This window comes from Oncorhynchus gorbuscha, linkage group LG03 (assembly GCF_021184085.1).
Source record: "Oncorhynchus gorbuscha isolate QuinsamMale2020 ecotype Even-year linkage group LG03, OgorEven_v1.0, whole genome shotgun sequence".
In the NCBI taxonomy this organism is placed as follows: domain Eukaryota; kingdom Metazoa; phylum Chordata; class Actinopteri; order Salmoniformes; family Salmonidae; genus Oncorhynchus; species Oncorhynchus gorbuscha.
The window spans coordinates 24,649,022-24,668,167 of NC_060175.1; the positions used below are offsets into that span (position 1 = coordinate 24,649,022).

General features: G+C 44.7%; 1 protein-coding gene across 4 annotated transcripts in view; it reads left to right on the forward strand.

Moving 5' to 3' along the window:
• The window catches only part of LOC124029066 (neurofascin-like), a 90,123-nt gene that overhangs the window by 40,184 nt on the left and 30,793 nt on the right, over positions 1 to 19,146 (forward strand). For all 4 annotated transcript variants that reach the window (XR_006837717.1, XM_046340923.1, XM_046340928.1 and 1 more), the window contains exons 8-21: positions 6,469 to 6,583; positions 6,837 to 7,018; positions 7,126 to 7,263; positions 7,473 to 7,616; positions 7,910 to 8,021; positions 12,280 to 12,446; positions 12,892 to 13,039; positions 13,279 to 13,403; positions 16,106 to 16,176; positions 16,342 to 16,564; positions 16,743 to 16,858; positions 17,223 to 17,433; positions 17,931 to 18,053; positions 18,412 to 18,585. Coding sequence is in view for 3 of the 4 variants with exons in the window: in XM_046340923.1 (XP_046196879.1) it covers positions 6,469 to 6,583; positions 6,837 to 7,018; positions 7,126 to 7,263; positions 7,473 to 7,616; positions 7,910 to 8,021; positions 12,280 to 12,446; positions 12,892 to 13,039; positions 13,279 to 13,403; positions 16,106 to 16,176; positions 16,342 to 16,564; positions 16,743 to 16,858; positions 17,223 to 17,433; positions 17,931 to 18,053; positions 18,412 to 18,585 (2,049 nt within the window). In the remaining variant the exon portion in view is untranslated. The remainder of the gene's footprint in view (positions 1 to 6,468; positions 6,584 to 6,836; positions 7,019 to 7,125; positions 7,264 to 7,472; positions 7,617 to 7,909; positions 8,022 to 12,279; positions 12,447 to 12,891; positions 13,040 to 13,278; positions 13,404 to 16,105; positions 16,177 to 16,341; positions 16,565 to 16,742; positions 16,859 to 17,222; positions 17,434 to 17,930; positions 18,054 to 18,411; positions 18,586 to 19,146) is intronic.

Here is a 19,146-nt window from a genome sequence, read left to right on the forward strand (position 1 = left end):
AATAGGCCAATTGAGGTTGTCCCTTAACTCAACCAATGTCAAGCATGCCCTTAGACTTAGAGCCTCTCCAAACTAAGTCAGATCTGACAGTAGAGCTTTGGGAAATCTCCCTGGGGCACTGTAGCAGTCTAAGAGGGGGTTAGAAAGGGCTTCTCTTCCTAAAATACATCCCCCTTGGTCTCTCCCCATTGGCCCTCCCCCACAGTTACACACACACACACACACACACACACACACACACACACACACACACACACACACACACACACACACACACACACACACACACACACACACACACACACACACACACACACACACACACACACACACACACACACACACACACACACCATCACTTGGAGGATTGTACAGAGTAAAGCTTCTCCTCTCCTCCTGTGTATCATAAAGCCCTTAAAACCCAAGTCCATTCCACAGTCAGCCCATAGCCAGAGGGGGAACCAGTGGCAAATGTTCTTACTGCCCTGGCCTTGGGGAGTAGGCCTGGGAGTGATGGCATGTGAGGGGACTCTCATAAGGACAGAATGGGGACAGCCCCCAACTAAACCCCTATGGGAAGGTCATGTAAGAGATAGGCTGAGTAAACAGGGATTATTCTAAATTATGCATGCAAATAAGAGCATTTGTGTTGATGATTCATTGTTCATTCATTCATTATTATACGCATGCAGATGCAAATGTCCACACATGCGTGTTCACACTCAGAGAGCGGGCATAGGAGATGGATAGAGCTGCACCACCTGTCATAATGAGTATCTCTTACACACATGTACATGCGCGTGCACACGTGGTAGTAAGCTTGTCCCTGGGGGCCAGGCCTACTTTTCTTCTCAGGTCTCAGTGCAGCATGGGAGGATATCGATCAAGGATGGCTATTGGCTACACTTTGCCATGGCTGCACGTTGCCATGGCTATAATGTCACCATAGCTACTTGTCACAGTGATGGCGTGCATACAAGTAACAGCCAAAATGAAGGTAACACCAACATAAAGTGTCTCAATAGGGCGTTGGGTCACACTGTTAAAATAGAAAGTCTGAAAACACCATGATTGTGTAATGAAACTATGAAAAGTAGTTCACTTAAAGCTGAGCTCTTGTGTTTGGTGGGTGTTTGACTGTAAACCCAATGTAAGTGTTTTAATACTTAGAATGTGTTTTAAAACAGAAATGAAGTACTCTGAAACACCCAAAGTGGTTCTTCCACCTGAAAATGTGTGTTTTTAAGATAGTGTTGTGAAAACACTTTTTGAGGTTTCAGTGCATGTAAAAGCAGCATCACACAAACTGTGTTTTTCATACAGTCAATGGTTTAGAAATGCAAATGGATAATAGCCTAAATATTAATTGATGATAAGTCCCTATGCATTTTTGCTGTTGTGGAATTCCACCTTTATTTTATCAAAGGTTTAGACAGATTAGAAACCGGAGGGGCAGTAAAGTTGAATTTCACCCACTCAACCATACAGCCACACTGTAAAAAAAGGATTCTGGGATGAATTAAAATTGACAAAATAAACAACTATCATATATTTAAGAAAAATGTATGAATAGAAGTGGTGCAGAGCCAGTGGTCTAGCGATAACGCTAACTAGTTCCAGCTTAGACAGGTCACCCCTCTCCTACCAAAGCCCGGTGTTCAATTACCTGCTCCAACCCTACAATCTGTTTCTTCCACCAATCTGTCTCTCCTCTGTCATTTCATAACTGTCTCCATAAAGTGTCAAAATACCACAAAAATATCTTTAAAACTTTTAAATACCCTTAAAATACCTTTATGTTAATTTAATGTAGGAATACATCTAACTGAATTTGTTGCTTAAAATGAATGTGACTTTCATGAGGATAACCAAAAAGAGAATTCATTGAACTCCTTGGTTTTGTCTCACCTTGCATTTATTTTATTTAACTAGGCTGGTCAGTTAAGAACAAATTCATATTTACAATGGCAGCCTACACTGGCCAAACCCAGACAACGCTGGGCCAATTGTGCGCCACCCTATGGGACTCGTAATCACAGCCAGTTGTGCTCCAGCCTGGATTTGAACCAGGGTGTCTGTAGTGACACCTCCAGTGCCTTAGACTGCTGCACCACTCGAGAGCCCTTTCTTGCATTTCTTATCTTGCCACATGACTTTGTTTATGGAGGATTGTGGGTAATTCAAATTGTTTGGACTGTGATTCTTTCATATAATCTTGTATGCATGTTTGAAGAAAGACAGGTATATTTATATATTAATATTAAGCTAGATGTCCCACGAGGTGTAATGAATCCTGATGAACTGACGTTCAATGAGGTCAGTATCCATTCCGGCAGGGTAGCGTTGGACTAGAAACCGGAAGGTTGCAAGTTCAAAGCCCAGAGCTGACAAGGTACAAATCTGTCGTTCTGCCCCTGAACAGGCACTGTTCCTAGGCCGTCATTGAAAATAAGAATTTGTTCTTAACTGACTTGCCTGGTTAAATACAGGTTAAAAAAAGACGAAACAGCATAATAGTGTTTAGAAGCTTCAGAAAGAGGAAACAGCATCATAGTGTTTAGAAGCTTTAGAAAGAGGAAACAGCATCATAGTGTTTAGAAGCTTTAGAAAGAGGAAACAGTGTTTAGAAGCTTTAGAAAGAGGAAACAGCATCATAGTGTTTAGAAGCTTCAGAAAGAGGAAACAGCATCATAGTGTTTAGAAGCTTTAGAAAGAGGAAACAGCATCATAGTGTTCAGAAGCTTTAGAAAGCGGAAACAGCATCATAGTGTTTAGAAGCTATAGAAAGAGGAAACAGCATCAAAGTGTTTAGAGGCTTTAGAAAGAGGAAACAGCATCATAGTGTTTAGAAGCTTTAGAAAGCGGAAACAGCATCATAGTGTTTAGAAGCTTTAGAAAGCGGAAACAGCATCATAGTGTTTAGAAGCTATAGAAAGAGGAAACAGCATCATAGTGTTTAGAAGCTTTAGAAAGAGGAAACAGCATCATAGTGTTTAGAAGCTTTAGAAAGAGGAAACAGCATCATAGTGTTTAGAAGCTTTAGAAAGCGGAAACAGCATCATAGTGTTTAGAAGCTATAGAAAGAGGAAACAGCATCATAGTGTTTAGAAGCTTTAGAAAGCGGAAACAGCATCATAGTGTTTAGAAGCTTTAGAAAGAGGAAACAGCATCATAGTGTTTAGAAGCTTTAGAAAGAGGAAACAGCATCATAGTGTTTAGAAGCTTTAGAAAGAGGAAACAGCATCACAGTGTTTAGAGGCTTTAGAAAGAGGAAACAGCATCATAGTGTTTAGAAGCTTTAGAAAGAGGAAACAGCATCATAGTGTTTAGAAGCTTTAGAAAGAGGAAACAGCATCACAGTGTTTAGAGGCTTTAGAAAGAGGAAACAGCATCATAGTGTTTAGAAGCTTTAGAAAGAGGAAACAGCATCACAGTGTTTAGAGGCTTTAGAAAGAGGAAACAGCATCATAGTGTTTAGAAGCTTTAGAAAGAGGAAACAGCATCGTAGTGTTTAGAAGCTATAGAAAGAGGAAACAGCATCATAGTGTTTAGAAGCTATAGAAAGAGGAAGCAGCATCATAGTGTTTAGAAGCTTTAGAAATAGGAAACAGCATCATAGTGTTTAGAAGCTATAGAAAGAGGAAACAGCATCATAGTGTTTAGAAGCATTAGAAAAGGAAACCACATCATAGTGTTTAGAAGCTTTAGAAAGAGGAAACAGCATCATAGTGTTTAGAAGCATTAGAAAAGGAAACAGCATCATAGTGTTTAGAAGCTTTAGAAAGAGGAAACAGCACCATAGTGTTTAGAAGCTTTAGAAAGAGGAAACAGCATCATAGTGTTTAGAAGCTATAGAAAGAGGAAGCAGCATCATAGTGTTTAGAAGCTATAGAAAGAGGAAACAGCATCATAGTGTTTAGAAGCTATAGAAAGAGGAAACAGCATCATAGTGTTTAGAAGCTATAGAAAGAGGAAGCAGCATCATAGTGTTTAGAAGCTTTAGAAAGAGGAAACAGCATCATAGTGTTTAGAAGCTATAGAAAGAGGAAACAGCATCATAGTGTTTAGAAGCTTTAGAAAGAGGAAACAGCATCACAGTGTTTAGAAGCTATAGAAAGAGGAAACAGCATCATAGTGTTTAGAAGCTTTAGAAAGAGGAAACAGCATCATAGTGTTTAGAAGCTTTAGAAAGAGGAAACAGCATCATAGTGTTTAGAAGCTATAGAAAGAGGAAACAGCATCATAGTGTTTAGAAGCTTTAGAAAGAGGAAGCAGCATCATAGTGTTTAGAAGCTTTAGAAAGAGGAAACAGCATCATAGTGTTTAGAAGCTATAGAAAGAGGAAACAGCATCATAGTGTTTAGAAGCTTTAGAAAGAGGAAACAGCATCACAGTGTTTAGAAGCTATAGAAAGAGGAAACAGCATCATAGTGTTTAGAAGCTTTAGAAAGAGGAAACAGCATCATAGTGTTTAGAAGCTTTAGAAAGAGGAAACAGCATCATAGTGTTTAGAAGCTATAGAAAGAGGAAGCAGCATCATAGTGTTTAGAAGCTATAGAAAGAGGAAACAGTATCAATTTGGAGGGTAAGTACTGTGATATGTGACTGTGATATGAAATGTATGAGTTATCCCACCAATAGCACACACTTTTCTGTCCTTAAAACTCAACAAACAAATAAGCAGTTCACAGCCACAAGTGTTGCCACTGATCTATGTGTAACCTCCCTTCATGACGCAGTTCAACATTTCTGATACGTTATCTTCAAGAGGATAAATCCTTTTAACCCTGAACCCTACTTAGAGGGCAGAAGGTTCTGGAAAGGGTCCAAACGTTGGCAGGGGAAAACGTTAGTGATTTAACATCACCAGCCTAATGCCTAAGCCCTGCGGTGGTGTTGTTATATGAAGCATGTCACTGAAATTTACAAACTTAAATTTATGATCTCAGCAAGATCAAACGATTTCCTTAAAAGAAAGGAAATCAAATAAAAGAAGAAACAGTATGTTTTCTGTGTAGTCTCTTTTCTCTGGCGGACTGAAAGTCAGAAATCAACATTGTTGTTTTTCTTTCTCCTCTGGTTGAAATGGCACTCCATGGGAGTTGACAGACAAAGGAACAGCTAACAGGTTGATCTGGCTGCGGAAACAAACAGGAAAACCAGCCAACGCTACGTGGGGCGGCATAAAGAGATGGATGAGGACATTCTACGGATGTAGATGAACCGTTTCATCCGTTTGCTTGGCGGAGATGCTGACATAGAAGCATGAACATAATAAACCAATTAGTTTTCATTTGTCTCTTATCCTTATAAGGAGCTTGTACACTTTATGGTGTCAGAGTTTTGGATTAAATGTAAACTCCAATGATTGTGTTTGATTAGAATTTGGATAAAGGTGAATGTGTTGAATATTTAGTGTGGGTGTGATCATGGTGGTTTGTGTGTTAACCCCTTCCTCTCCTGTCCCCAGATCGTAAGGTAGCAGAGACCCCCCCTAAATTCCTCTCCTGTCCCCAGGTCGTAAGGTAGCAGAGACCCTCCTAACTTCCTCTCCTGTCCCCAGGTCGTTAGTTAGCAGAGACCCCCTAACTTCCTCTCCTGTCCTCAGGTCGTTAGGTAGCAGAGACCACCCTAACTTCCTCTCCTGTCCTCAGGTCGTTAGGTAGCAGAGACCCCCCTAACTTCCTCTCCTGTCCCCAGGTCGTAAGGTAGCAGAGACCCCCCTAACTTCCTCTCCTGTCCCCAGGTCGTTAGGTAGCAGAGACCCCCTAACTTCCTCTCCTGTCCCCAGGTCGTAAGGTAGCAGAGACCCCCCTAACTTCCTCTCCTGTCCCCAGGTCGTAAGGTAGCAGAGACCCTCCTAACTTCCTCTCCTGTCCTCAGGTCGTTAGGTAGCAGAGACCCCCTAACTTCCTCTCCTGTCCTCAGGTCGTTAGGTAGCAGAGACTCCCCTAACTTCCTCTCCTGTCCCCAGGTCGTAAGGTAGCAGAGACCCCCCTAACTTCCTCTCCTGTCCCCAGGTCATTAGGTTAGACCCCCTAACTTCCTCTCCTGTCCTCAGGTCAGAGAGAGACCACCCTAACTTCCTCTCCTGTCCTCAGGTCGTTAGGTAGCAGAGACCCCCCTAACTTCCTCTCCTGTCCCCAGGTCGTAAGGTAGCAGAGACCCCCCTAACTTCCTCTCTTGTCCCCAGGTCGTTAGGTAGCAGAGACCCCCTAACTTCCTCTCCTGTCCCCAGGTCGTAAGGTAGCAGAGACCCCCCTAACTTCCTCTCTTGTCCCCAGGTCGTTAGGTAGCAGAGACCCCCTAACTTCCTCTCCTGTCCCCAGGTCGTAAGGTAGCAGAGACACCCCTAACTTCCTCTCCTGTCCCCAGGTTGTAAGGTAGCAGAGACACCCCTAACTCCCTCTCCCTTCCCCAGGCCGTAAGGTAGCAGAGACTCCCCCTAACTTCCTCTCCTGTCCCCAGGTCGTAAGGTAGCAGAGACTCCCCCTAACTTCCTCTCCCCCACGGGGACTGACAGCTCAAGGATGATGGTGCTGAGAGGACAAAAACTACAGCTGGAGTGTATCGCTGCCGGATTGTGAGTGGCTGAAATACTCAAGCGCACACACACACACACACACACACACACACACACACACACACACACACACACACACACACACAAACACACACACACACACACACACACACACACACACACACACACACACACACACACACACACACACACACACACACACACTAATACTTTTCTCAAGAAAAATAACACCCAATCTCACTCCCAATTTCCCCTTTCCCCCCCTCACCCACTCTCTCCCTATCCCTCTCAGTCCCACCCCCGGTATAAAGTGGTTTAAGAAGGGAGGAGATCTGAACCAGAAGGTGAAGCTAGACAACTTCAATAAGACTCTGCGTATTGACAGCGTGTCAGAGGAGGACGCAGGGGAGTACATGTGTATGGCCAACAATCGGATAGGAAGCATCCGACACTCCATCTTCGTCCAGGTTAAAGGTATACACGGAGGAGGTGTTTTCTGTGTCTGTGCGCCGCGTGTGTGTGTCTGTATGTTGATCTTTGTGGTTGACCTTCTGACCAATGGCATCTCTTGAACCCATCAGCGGCTCCCTATTGGCTGGACAAGCCGTTCAACCTGGTGTTAGCACCGGATGAGAGCAGTCGTCTGGTGTGTCGGGCCAATGGGAACCCCAAACCACTCATCCAGTGGCTGGTCAACGGAGAGTCTATGGAGAGAACTAGTGAGTCCTTCACAACCCATTCAGCATCAATTATCAGCCTGCTGTGTTCTGATGGACATAGAGTACCATCTGGATAAACAAACTCAAATCACCATTTCTATTGCCAACCAGTTTTGACTAGTTACATGTATACCCCTCTATTCTTTCTCTTCTATCTTCTCTCTCCCCTTTCTCTCCCTCTGCCCTCTACCTCTCTCCCCATCTCCCAGGCTCCCTGCCCAACCCCAGAAGATCGGTGGTAGGTGACACCATCATCTTTCACTCTGTTCAGATCGGCAGCAGCGCTGTGTACCAATGTAACGCCTCCAATCACCATGGTTACCTGCTGGCCAACGCTTTCGTCAGCATATTGGGTAAAGAGAGGGAGTGGTGTTGGTGGTGATGAAGATGATGATTATGATGATGAGTGATGAAGCTATAATGAAATAGGACTAAATATGTCAATTGTTTCTCTCTCTTTCTCTGTCTGTCTGTCTGTCTGTCTGTCTGTCTGTCTGTCTGTCTGTCTGTCTGTCTGTCTGTCTGTCTGTCTGTCTGTCTGTCTGTCTGTCTGTCTGTCTGTCTGTCTGTCTGTCTGTCTGTCTGTCTCTCTCTCTCTCTCTCTCTCTCTCTCTCTCTCTCTCTCTCTCTCTCTCTCTCTCTCTAGACATGGCTCCCAGGATGCTTGGTGCTAAGAACCAGCTAATAAAGGTGATAGAGAACAACAGAACCTTCCTGGACTGTCCCTTCTTTGGCTCGCCACTTCCTGAGCTACGTTGGTGAGTTTACTTTATTTGGATCATCATTAGCTGTCGTGCAACAGCTACTCTTCCTGTGGTCCACACAAAAGCTAAAATACATATACTGATGAGTGTGGAAAGATAGACCCAGGTAGAGAACATATTGGGGATGTACAGTATATGTAAACCACTTCTCCAATCTTTTTGGCCCTACAACAAAGAACAAACAGCAAAAACATATACATGATCAAACCATGTACCAGAACCACTGGATTCTCCAATTACATTGAAGGAACTACAGGACACAATTGCAAACCCTCCAACCCAGAGAGGCCTGTGGTGTTGATGGTAACATCAATGAATTGAAATGATCAAATATAAAGACATCAAATTCCAATTCGCTGTACTTAAACTCTTTAACAACATCCTTAGCTCTGGCATCTTCCCCAATATTTGGAACCAAGGACTGATCACCCCAATCCACAAAAGTGGAGAAACATTTGACCGCAATAACTACCTTGACGTATGCGTCAACAGTAACCTTGGGAAAATCCTCTGCATTATCATTAACAGCAGACATGTACATTTCCTCAGTGAAAACAATATACTGCGCAAATGTCAAATTGGCTTTTTACCAAATTACCATACGACAGACCAGGTATTCACCCTGCACACCCTAATTGACGAACAAACAAACCAAAACAAAGGCAAAGTATGTGCTTTGCTGATTTCAAAAAAGCCTTTGACTCAATCTGGCATGAGGGTCTGCTATACAAATTGATGGAAAGTGGTGTTGGGGGTAAAACATACGGCATCAAATCAATGTACACAAACAACAAATGTGCAGTTAAAATTGGCAAAAAACACACATTTCTTTCCACGGGGCCGTGAGGTGAGACAGGGAGACAACTTAAGCCCCACCCTCTTCAACATATATATCAACGAATTGGAGGGGGCACTAAAACAGTCTGCAGTACCTGGCCTCACCGTACTAGAATCTGAAGTCAAATGTCTACTGTTTGCTGATGATCTGGTGCTTCTATCCCCAACCAAGGAGGGCCTACTGCAACACCTAGATATTCTGCAAATATTCTGTAATACTTGGGCCCTGACAGTAAATCTCAGTAAGACAAAAAAAGGTCCAGTCACCAGGACCATGAATACGAATGTAATGCTCGTCTTCCTCCTCTTCTGTGGAGGAGTAGTAGGAAGGATTGGGGGACCAATGCACAGCCTGGTACGTGTTCATGATGATCTTTAATAAACTCAGAACACTAAAACAAAAATAACAAAGAGAATGACACGAAACGAAACAGTGCTGTCTTTTGACATACACAAAGACAGGAAACAATCACCCACAAAACACAAGTGGGAAAAGGCTACCTAAGTATGATTCTCAATCAGAGACAACTAACGACACCTGCCTCTGATTGAGAACCATACCAGGCCAAACACAAAAACACCACATAGAAAAAGGAACATAGACAACCCACCCAACTCACGCTCCGACCATACTAAAACAAAGACATAACAAAAGAACTAAGGTCAGAACGTGACAACGAATTGCATCTAGACAACGTTGTCCCAGAGCACACAAAAACTATACATACCTCGGCCTAAACATCAGAGCCACAGGTAACTTCCACAAAGCTGTGAACGATCTGAGAGACAAGGCAAGAAGGTCCTTCTATGCCATAAAAAGGAACATGCAATTCATACATACAATTCAACATACCAATTAGGATCTGGCTAAAAATAATTGAATGAGTTATAGAATGGTTGTGAGGTCTGGGGTCCATTCACCAACGAAGAATTCACAAAATGGGACAAACACCAAATTGAGACTCTGCAAGCAGGTCCTGGGGCTCTGTTCACAAACGCAACAGAGCCCCAGGACAGCAACACAATTAGACCCATCCAAATCATGAGAAAACAAAAAGAGATGACTTGACACATTGGAAAGAATTGACAAAAAAACAGAGCAAACTAGAATGCTATTTGGCCCTAAATAGAGAGTACACTGTGGCAGAATACCTGACCATTGTGACTGACCCAAACTTAAGGAAAGCTTTGACTCAGTGAGCATAGCCTTGCTATTGAGAAAGGCCGCCATAGGCAGACCAGGCTCTCAAGAGAAGACAGGCTATTATGTGCACAATGCCCCAAAAGGAGGTGGAAACTGAGCTGCACTTTCTAACCTCCTGCCAAGTATATGATCATATTAGAGAGACATATTTCCCTCAGACTACAACAGATCCACAAAGATTTTGAAAACAAATCAATTTTGATAATCTCCTATATCTACTGGGTGAAATACCACAGTGTGCCATCACAGCAGCAAGATTTGTGACTAGTGAAAAACAAACACCATTGTAAATATAACCCATATTTATGTTTAATTATTTTCCTATTTGTACTTTAACTATTTGCACATCGTTACAGCTTTGTACAGTCATGGCCAAAAGTTTTGAGAATGACACAAATATTAATTTTCACAGTCTGCTGCCTCAGTTTGTATGATGGCAATTTGCATATACTCCAGAATGTTATGAAGAGTGATCAGATGAATTGCAATTAATTGCAAAGTCCGTCTTTGCCATGCAAATGAACTGAATCCCCCAAGAACATTTCCACTGCATTTCAGCCCTGCCACAAAAGGACCAGCTGGCATCATGTCAGTGATTCTCTCGTTAACACAGGTATGAGTGTTGACAAGGCCTAGGCTGGAGATCACTCTGTCATGCTGATTGAGTTTGAAAACAGACTGGAAGCTTCAAAAGGAGGTTGGTGCTTGGAATCACTGTTCCTCCTCTGTCAACCATGGTCACCTGCAAGGAACCACGTACCACCATCATTGCTTTGCACAAAAAGGTCTTCAAAGGCAAGTATATAGCTGCCAATAAATCAACCATTTATCGGATCATCAAGAACTTCAAGGAGAGCGGTTCAATTGTTGTGAAGAAGGCTTCAGGGCACCCAAAGAAGCGCCAGGACCGTCTCCTAAAGTTGATTCAGTTGCGGGATCGGGGCACCACCAGTACAGAGCTTGCTCAGGAATGGCAGCAGGCAGGTGTGAGTGCATCTGCACACACAGTGAGGCAAAGACTTTTGGAGGATGGCCTGGTGTCAAGAAGGGCAGCAAAGAAGCCACTTCTCTCCAGGAAAAACATCAGGGACAGACTGATATTCTGCAAAAGGTACAGCAATTGGACTGCTGAGGACTGGGGTAAAGTCATTTTCTTTGATGAGTCCCCTTTCCGATTGTTTGGGGCATCCGGAAAAAAGCTTGTCCGGAGAAGACAAGATGAGCGCTACCATCAGTCCTGTGTCATGCCAACAGTAAAGCATTCATGTGTGGGATTGCTTCTCAGCCAAGGGAGTGGGCTCACTCACAATTTTGCCTAAGCACACAGCCATGAATAAAGAATGGTACCAACACCTCCACCGAGAGCAACTTCTCTCAACCATCCAGTAACAGTTTGGTGAAGAACAATGCCTTTTCCAGCATAATGGAGCACCTTGCCATAAGGCAAAGGGATAACTGAGTGGCTCGGGGAACAAATCATCAATATTTTGGGTCCATGGCCAGGAAACTCCCCAGACCTTAATCCCATTGAGAACTTGTGGTCAATCCTCAAGAGGCGGGTGGACAAACAAAACCCCACAAATTCTGACAAACTCCAAGCATTGATTATGCAAGAATGGGCTGCCATCAGTCAGGATGTGGCCCAGAAGTTAATTGACAGCCTGCCAGGGCGGATTTCAGAGGTCTTGAAAAAGAAGGGTCAACACTGCAAACATTGACTCTTTGCATCAACTTCATGAAATTGTCAATAAAAGCATATGACGCTTATGAAATGCTTGTAATTATACTTCATTATTCCATAGTAACATCTGACAAAAATATCTAAAGACACTGAAGCAGCAGACTTTGTGAATATATTTGTGTCATTCTCAAAACTTTTGCCCACGACTGTATATAGACATAATATGACATTTGAAATGTCTTTATTCTTTTGGAACGTCTGTGAGTGTAATGGTTACTGTTCATTTTTATTGTTTATCTCACTTTTGTTTATTATATTTTTCACTTGCTTTGGCAATGTTAACATACTGTATGTTTCCCATGCCAATTAAAGTCCATTGAATTGAATTTGAATCGAAATGATAGAATGTAAAAGTTGTGGATGTGCGTGAGTGTGAGTGTGAGTGTGAGTGTGAGTGTGTGTGTGTGTGTGTCTTACCCAGAGTCTTACCCTGAATATTTTCCCCTCTGTGTGTGTGTGTGTGTGTGTAGGTTTAAGAATGGTCAGGGCAGTGGTCTGGACGGTGGTCAATACCGGGTCTACATCAATGGGAGCCTAGAGATCAAGCGTGCGCGGGTTGAGGACCAGGGTACATACACCTGTGTGGCCAGAAACATCCTGGGCAAGGAGGAGAACCAGGTCCGACTGGAGGTCAAAGGTTAGAGAGCAACCAATCTCATCACAGCACGACTTCATGCTTCTGTTTTTATGTTTCCTTCTCAGACCAAACATTTCCTCGTGCCTTATCAACCTATTTTGTTTCTCTGAGCAGATGACGTTACTTAGATATTCACATTAGATCATATTCTGTAGTCTGTTTATTATACACATTCATCCCATGTGGCCTTAATGTCATCTCACATCATGAGAAAAAAACACTCTGAATCTAATTGGTTGAGCTCCAGCTGTTCAGGAATGACATACAAGGCGTTTGGCTTCCCTATCTATCCCCATCATTTTTCCGGATATGTGTGTCCTGTGTGTGTCCTGTGTGTGTCCTGCGTGTCTGTCCTGCGTGTCTGTCCTGCCTGTCTGTCCTGTGTGTGTGTGTGTATGTGTGCCCTGTTGTATCCTGTGTGTGTGGTGTACACGGTTCGTTTCAGAGCCGACCCGTATCGTCAGGGCTCCAGAGCACCAGTCAGCATTTAGAGGCACCATGGCTCGTTTTGACTGCCGGGTCAAATCGGACCTCACCCTGCCCATCACTGTTACCTGGCTGAAGGATGACAAGCCTCTCTCTCTGGGATGGAGGTGAAAGAAACTACTCAACAACAGTTTTCTCTACCATCAAGGCTCAAACTATAACTTGATTGAGCCCTGTGTCCATGGGATGAAATGCAAAAACAATGCATTGTACAAAAACACACAAAAACAGTGGTGTTGAAAGAGCATAGCTATTAGTTGACGTGTAATAACATGTAATAGTGATGTTCTGTAATGTCATGTTATAGTGATGTAATAACATGTTTCCTCCCATGACTGGTCTGTAGGTTAAAGAAGGATGAGGATTCCCTGTCCATCCCTAATGTCCACGAGCAGGATGAGGGAACATACACCTGTACTGTTAAATCAGAGATCGACCAAGATACTGCCTCAGCACGCCTTACTGTGTTAGGTATACACACACACGCACACACACAACACACACACACACACACCTACACACAACAGGTAGGATAAGTAGATGGCAGGTAGCCTAGCGGTTAAACAGCCACCACTAACATTGAGTGGCTGCTGCCAACATACTGACTCAACTCCAGCCACTTTAATAATGGAAATTGATGGAAATGTATTTAAAAATGTATCACTAGCCACTTTAAACAATGCCACTTAATATAATGTTTACATACCCTACATTACTCATCTCATATGTATATGTATATACTGTACTCATTTAAACTGCTGCATCTACTGCATCTTTCCATCTTTATGTAATACATGTATCACTAGCCACTTTAAACTATGCCACCTTATGTTTATATACCCTACATTACTCATCTCATATGTATATACTGTACTCTATACCATCTACTGCATCTTGCCTATTCCATTCTGTACCATCACTCATTCATATATCTTTATGTACATATTCTTTATCCCTTTACACTTGTGTGTATAAGGTAGTAGTTGTGGAATTGTTAGGTTAGATTACTCGTTGGTTATTACTGCATTGTCGGAACTAGAAGCACAAGCATTTCGCTACACTCGCATTAACATCTGCTAACCATGTTTATGTGTCAAATAACATTTGATTTGATGATTTGATTTGATTTGGTTAGAGTGTTGGGCCAGTAATCAAAAGGTTGATTGTTTGAATCCCCAAGATTCAAAAAAATCTGTCGATCTGCCCTTGAGCAAGGCATTTACATTTTAGTCATTTAGCAGACACTCTTATCCAGAGAGACTTACAGGAGCAATTTGGGTAAGTGCCTTGTTCCAGGGCACATCGACAGAATTTTCACCTTGTCGGCTCTGGGATTCAAACCAGTGACCTTTCAGTAATGCTCTTACCCCTAGGCTGCCTGCTGCCCAAGTAGTCATTATGTACAACGTGTTAGTCATCTAACATACACTCTTAGCACTTAACCCACATTACTCCTTGTTTGTTGTCTATAATGGCTGACCCTGGCCGTGACCCCAGGGGGAGTTGGGATATCCATTTCACACCTCACACTCGTACAGGTTACCCATTTGTACATTCAGTGAAGCAGGACAAATATAAGCACCCCCTATTTGACCTTTGAAACCAGCTACACAAACTGTCAAAGTCTTCAACATTGATGTGAAAATATTCTACTTTCATTGTACAAATCATCTTCTCATCAACCGTCATGTTCTTAACATTGTTGTGAGCCCTCGTAGATAACACTTCTAGATGTTAAAGATTCTAATGCATGAATGTGCCTTGAAATGGACTGTCACTGTATTTACTGTCAATAGTGACTACTAGCACACTTCCGCTACTAATAGTTGTGTATGTAGACCGTGGTGGATCATACTCTATGGTTTCCCAGTCGTGTAGTTGTAGTGCTCCAAAGTTAAGGTACCCCTAGGTACAGATCTAGGATCAGCTTCCCCTCCCCAATCCTAACCTTAACCATTAGTGGGGAAAATGCTAAAGTCACCAAAGATCAGTGTCTAGGGGCAACGTCACCCTGCACCAGTTGTAGTAATGTAGTGGATGGGGGTTCCTCCACTGTACTAATGTTCTGACGAACCTTTAACCTCTGACCTTTACCCCTCTGCTCCCCTCACAGCTCCCCTCACAGACTGGGCACATCTCCTTTTCTGTTTCTGTCCATCCCTCATCCCTCACAGTCTACTGCCTTGCCTGCAGGTAACATCTGTGGCCTTTTCTACCTCTCTCTCCATCTCTCTGTTTCTGTCCATCCCTCGCGCTGCTCTCTGTCTCTGTTTCTGTCCATCCCTCGCGCTGCTCTCTGTCTCTGTTTCTGTCCATCCCTCGCGCTGCTCTCTGTCTCTGTTTCTGTCCATCCCTCGCGCTGCTCTCTGTCTCTGTTTCTGTCCATCCCTCGCACTGCTCTCTGTCTCTGTTTCTGTCCATCCCTCGCGTGCTCTCTGTCTCTGTTTCTGTCCATCTGCTCTCTGTCTCTGTTTCTGTCCATCCCTCGCGCTGCTCTCTGTCTCTGTTTCTGTCCATCCCTCGCACTGCTCTCTGTCTCTGTTTCTGTCCATCCCTCGCGCTGCTCTCTGTCTCTGTTTCTGTCCATCCCTCGCTCTCTGTCTGCTCTCCCTGTGTCTGTTTCTGTCCATCCCTGCGTCTCTGTTTCTGTCCACCCTGCTCTCTGTCTCTGTTTCTGTCCATCCCTCGCGCTCTCTGTCTCTGTTTCTGTCTCCCTCGCGTTTCTGTCTCTGTTTCTGTCCATCCCTGTCTCTGTTTCTGTCCATCCCTGTCTGCTCTCTGTCTCTGTTTCTGTCCATCCCTCTGTCTCTGTTTTTCTGTCATCCATCTTTTTGTTTCTTCCATCCCTCGCGCTCTCTCTGTCTCTGTTTCTTTCCATCTCTCTCCAATAAGAATAACAGGTAAGTTTGGACTAATGCTTGAACATTCCAAAGGAATGAAGGCAGTGTGTATGAGATATTAGTGTAAATGTTTCTTTATGAGAGGGATATTTGTGTGTGTGTGTGTTTATATTTGTGTGTGTGTGCGTATCAGTGTGTTTGTGCATGCCTTTGAATGTGTGTGTTCATATGTGTGTTTGTGCATGTGGGCTACAATACTATTATAGATAGAGGGAGGGAATTATGTTATAGCCAGAGAGATCACCTTTTTCTTTGTGCCCCTGTGTGTTTCAGCTCCTGATGCTTTCCCTAGTGGCCTGAAAGGCTGGGGCACCAAGAACACAAACATGGAGATCAGCTGGGAGGTGAGTGAGTGAGTGAGTGAGTGAGTGAGTGAGTGAGTGAGTGAGTGAGTGAGTGAGTGACTGTTTGTCACTGTTTCAGCCTTTCCCCTTCATACACAGTCATTATACCCTCAAAGACAAGGTTGTTCTAATTATACTGCTAGTGTGTATTTTTGTGCTCTCCAGCCCTTGTTGGACACAGAGCAAAACGGCCCTAACCTGCACTACTCGGTGTGGTGGAGGCGGAAGGATACGGGGGAGGAATGGAACAACGTGACTACGGTGGGGGCGAAGCACATTGTCCACGACACAGAGACCTACGTTCCCTATGAGATCAAACTGCAGGCCAGGAATGACTTTGGAGCAGGGCCTGAGTCCAACATCATCATAGGATATTCTGGGGAGGACAGTACGTGCACTCACAAACCAATATACAAATGAAGCAACATTTATTTTCTATTCATAATCTTTTGCCCCAAATTTTTAGCTCTCTTCTCTCACTCTCTTCCTCTCTCTCGCTCTCTCATTTTCTCTCTCACACACACATGTTCACTGGTGATGTCCTACCTGTGTGTGTTTTTCCCCAGAGCCTACAGCCCCTCCTACAGACCTGCATGTGTCAAAGATTGACAGCACCACGGTCAACGTCCACTGGACCCCGGTAGACCCCAAAACTGTCCGGGGAGAGTTCAAGGAGTACAGGGTGAGAACTGGACTCTCACGACTACACACACAGACACACGCACACAGACACGCACACACAGACACAGACACAGACACACTCACAGGCACACACATACACACACACAGACACAGACACAGACACACTCACAGACACAGACACAGACACAGACACACTCACAGACACACACACACACACACACACACACACACACACACACACACACACACACACACACACACACACACACACACACACACACACACACACACACACACACACACACACACACACACACACACACACACTCACAGACACAGGCGCACACACAGACACAGACACACACACAGCCTGTGACGACAGTGTGTGTTGCCCTCTCTCCCAGCTGTACTACTGGCGTGAGGACAGCATGGTGAAGGGTCTGCATGTGAATAAAGAGAAGAAGACTAAAGGGTTCTACAGTACCGTGGCCCAGCCTACTGGCATATTGACAGACCTACAGCCATACAGCCACTACCGCATGTTTATGGTGGTCGCCAACAGTCGTTACGATGGGCCGCCTAGCAACCATGTGGATTTCCATACCAAGGAAGGAGGTGAGACTGGGAGAGGGAAGGACAACACCAACTAGGGCATCAGACAAATGAATTACAGTATGTTTTTACATCGTAGAAGATTTGCTACTACACCCTTTAACACTCTCCCTCCCTCTCTCCCTCTCTCCCTCGCCCTCCCTCTCTACTCCCCTCCCTCCCTCCCTCCCTCCCTCCCCCTCCCTCCCTCCCTCCCTCCCTCCCTCCCTCCCTCCCTCCCTCCCTCCCTCCCTCCCTCCCTCCCTCCCTCCCTCCCTCCCTCTCTACCCCCCCCCTCCCTCCCTCCCTCCCTCCCTCCCTCCCTCCCTCCATCTCCCTCCATCTCCCTCCATCCCTCCCCCTCCCTCCCTCCCTCCCTCCCTCCCTCCCTCCCTCCCTCCCTCCCTCCCTCCCTCCCTCTCTCCCTCACTCTCTCTCTACTCTCCCTCCCTCCCTCTCTCTCTCCCTCTCCCTCTCTCTCCCTCTCTCTCCCGCTCCCTCTCTCTCCCCTGTGTGTTTAGTGCCAGATCTTCCTCAGTTCTTTAAGATCGGCCAGAGGAGTCCAGAGTCTATCCACCTCGAGTGGGACAAACCCCTGGAGCCTAACGGCATTCTGATTGGATACACACTCAACTATCAAGCAGGTGAGCCCTTCTGATTGGTTAGACTGTCAATTACAGGTGACAGGTGAGGACTTCTGATTTGTTACATAGTCAAGTACCAAACAGGTGAGCCCTTCTGATTGGATCCACAGTGAGGTGAGCACTTCTGATTGGATAGATGATAGATGACAGGTGATGAGTTCTGGTCACAGTGGTATAGACTGAACAAGAAGTTACCGGGTCAGAAAGGTCTTTCTAATTGATTCAAATCTACGCTCATAACAGAGACAAACTAATGTTAAGAATAGATGATGGTATGTTGATAGATTGCCGTCTGCATTAGCTGACTAGCTGTCTGTGTGTGTTGTGTGTGTGTGTGTGTGTGTGTGTGCCCCTGTAGTGAATGGGTCGCGTGTGGGCCACATGCAGATGGAGAGTTTCCTACCTAACGTGACAGCCTACAGACTCCGCTTGCCAGACCAAGCTATCCGCTACAGGTTCTACCTGGCGGCCCACACACAGGTGGGAGCAGGGAAGGTCTACGCTGGGGAGTCTCCACATTTCACCAATGAAGGTGAGTCGCCTTGCCACTGCACACACACACACACACACACACACACACACACACACACACACACACACACACACACACACACACACACACACACACACACACACACACACACACACACACACACACACACACACACACACACACACACACACACACACACACACACACACTCGGGCACACACACACACAGACACACACTCAACTCAGACCTTTTTGCTATTACACATACTCACATACATGTATGTAGACACATTGTTGTCCCCTACGATGATATCGGGGAGGGGACTATGGATCTTTGTCACACGCGATATCTCAGACAGCACTGTCCCGATATGGATGAAACGTGGTCGAAGGATGCATCTTGCCCTAGAGATTCTGCATTTACAAAATGCCACTGATTGGCCCAAGGCGGGAGCTATAGTAATGAACTGAAATGTGTGAGTCGCACGCAATATCTGACTTGGCCCAAGGGGGTCGCTGCATCATTTGTGGGGGATGACATGTTTACTGTGAGTTACAGGTGAGTTGTTTAAGGTTGATATGCAGTATGTCACCAGCTTG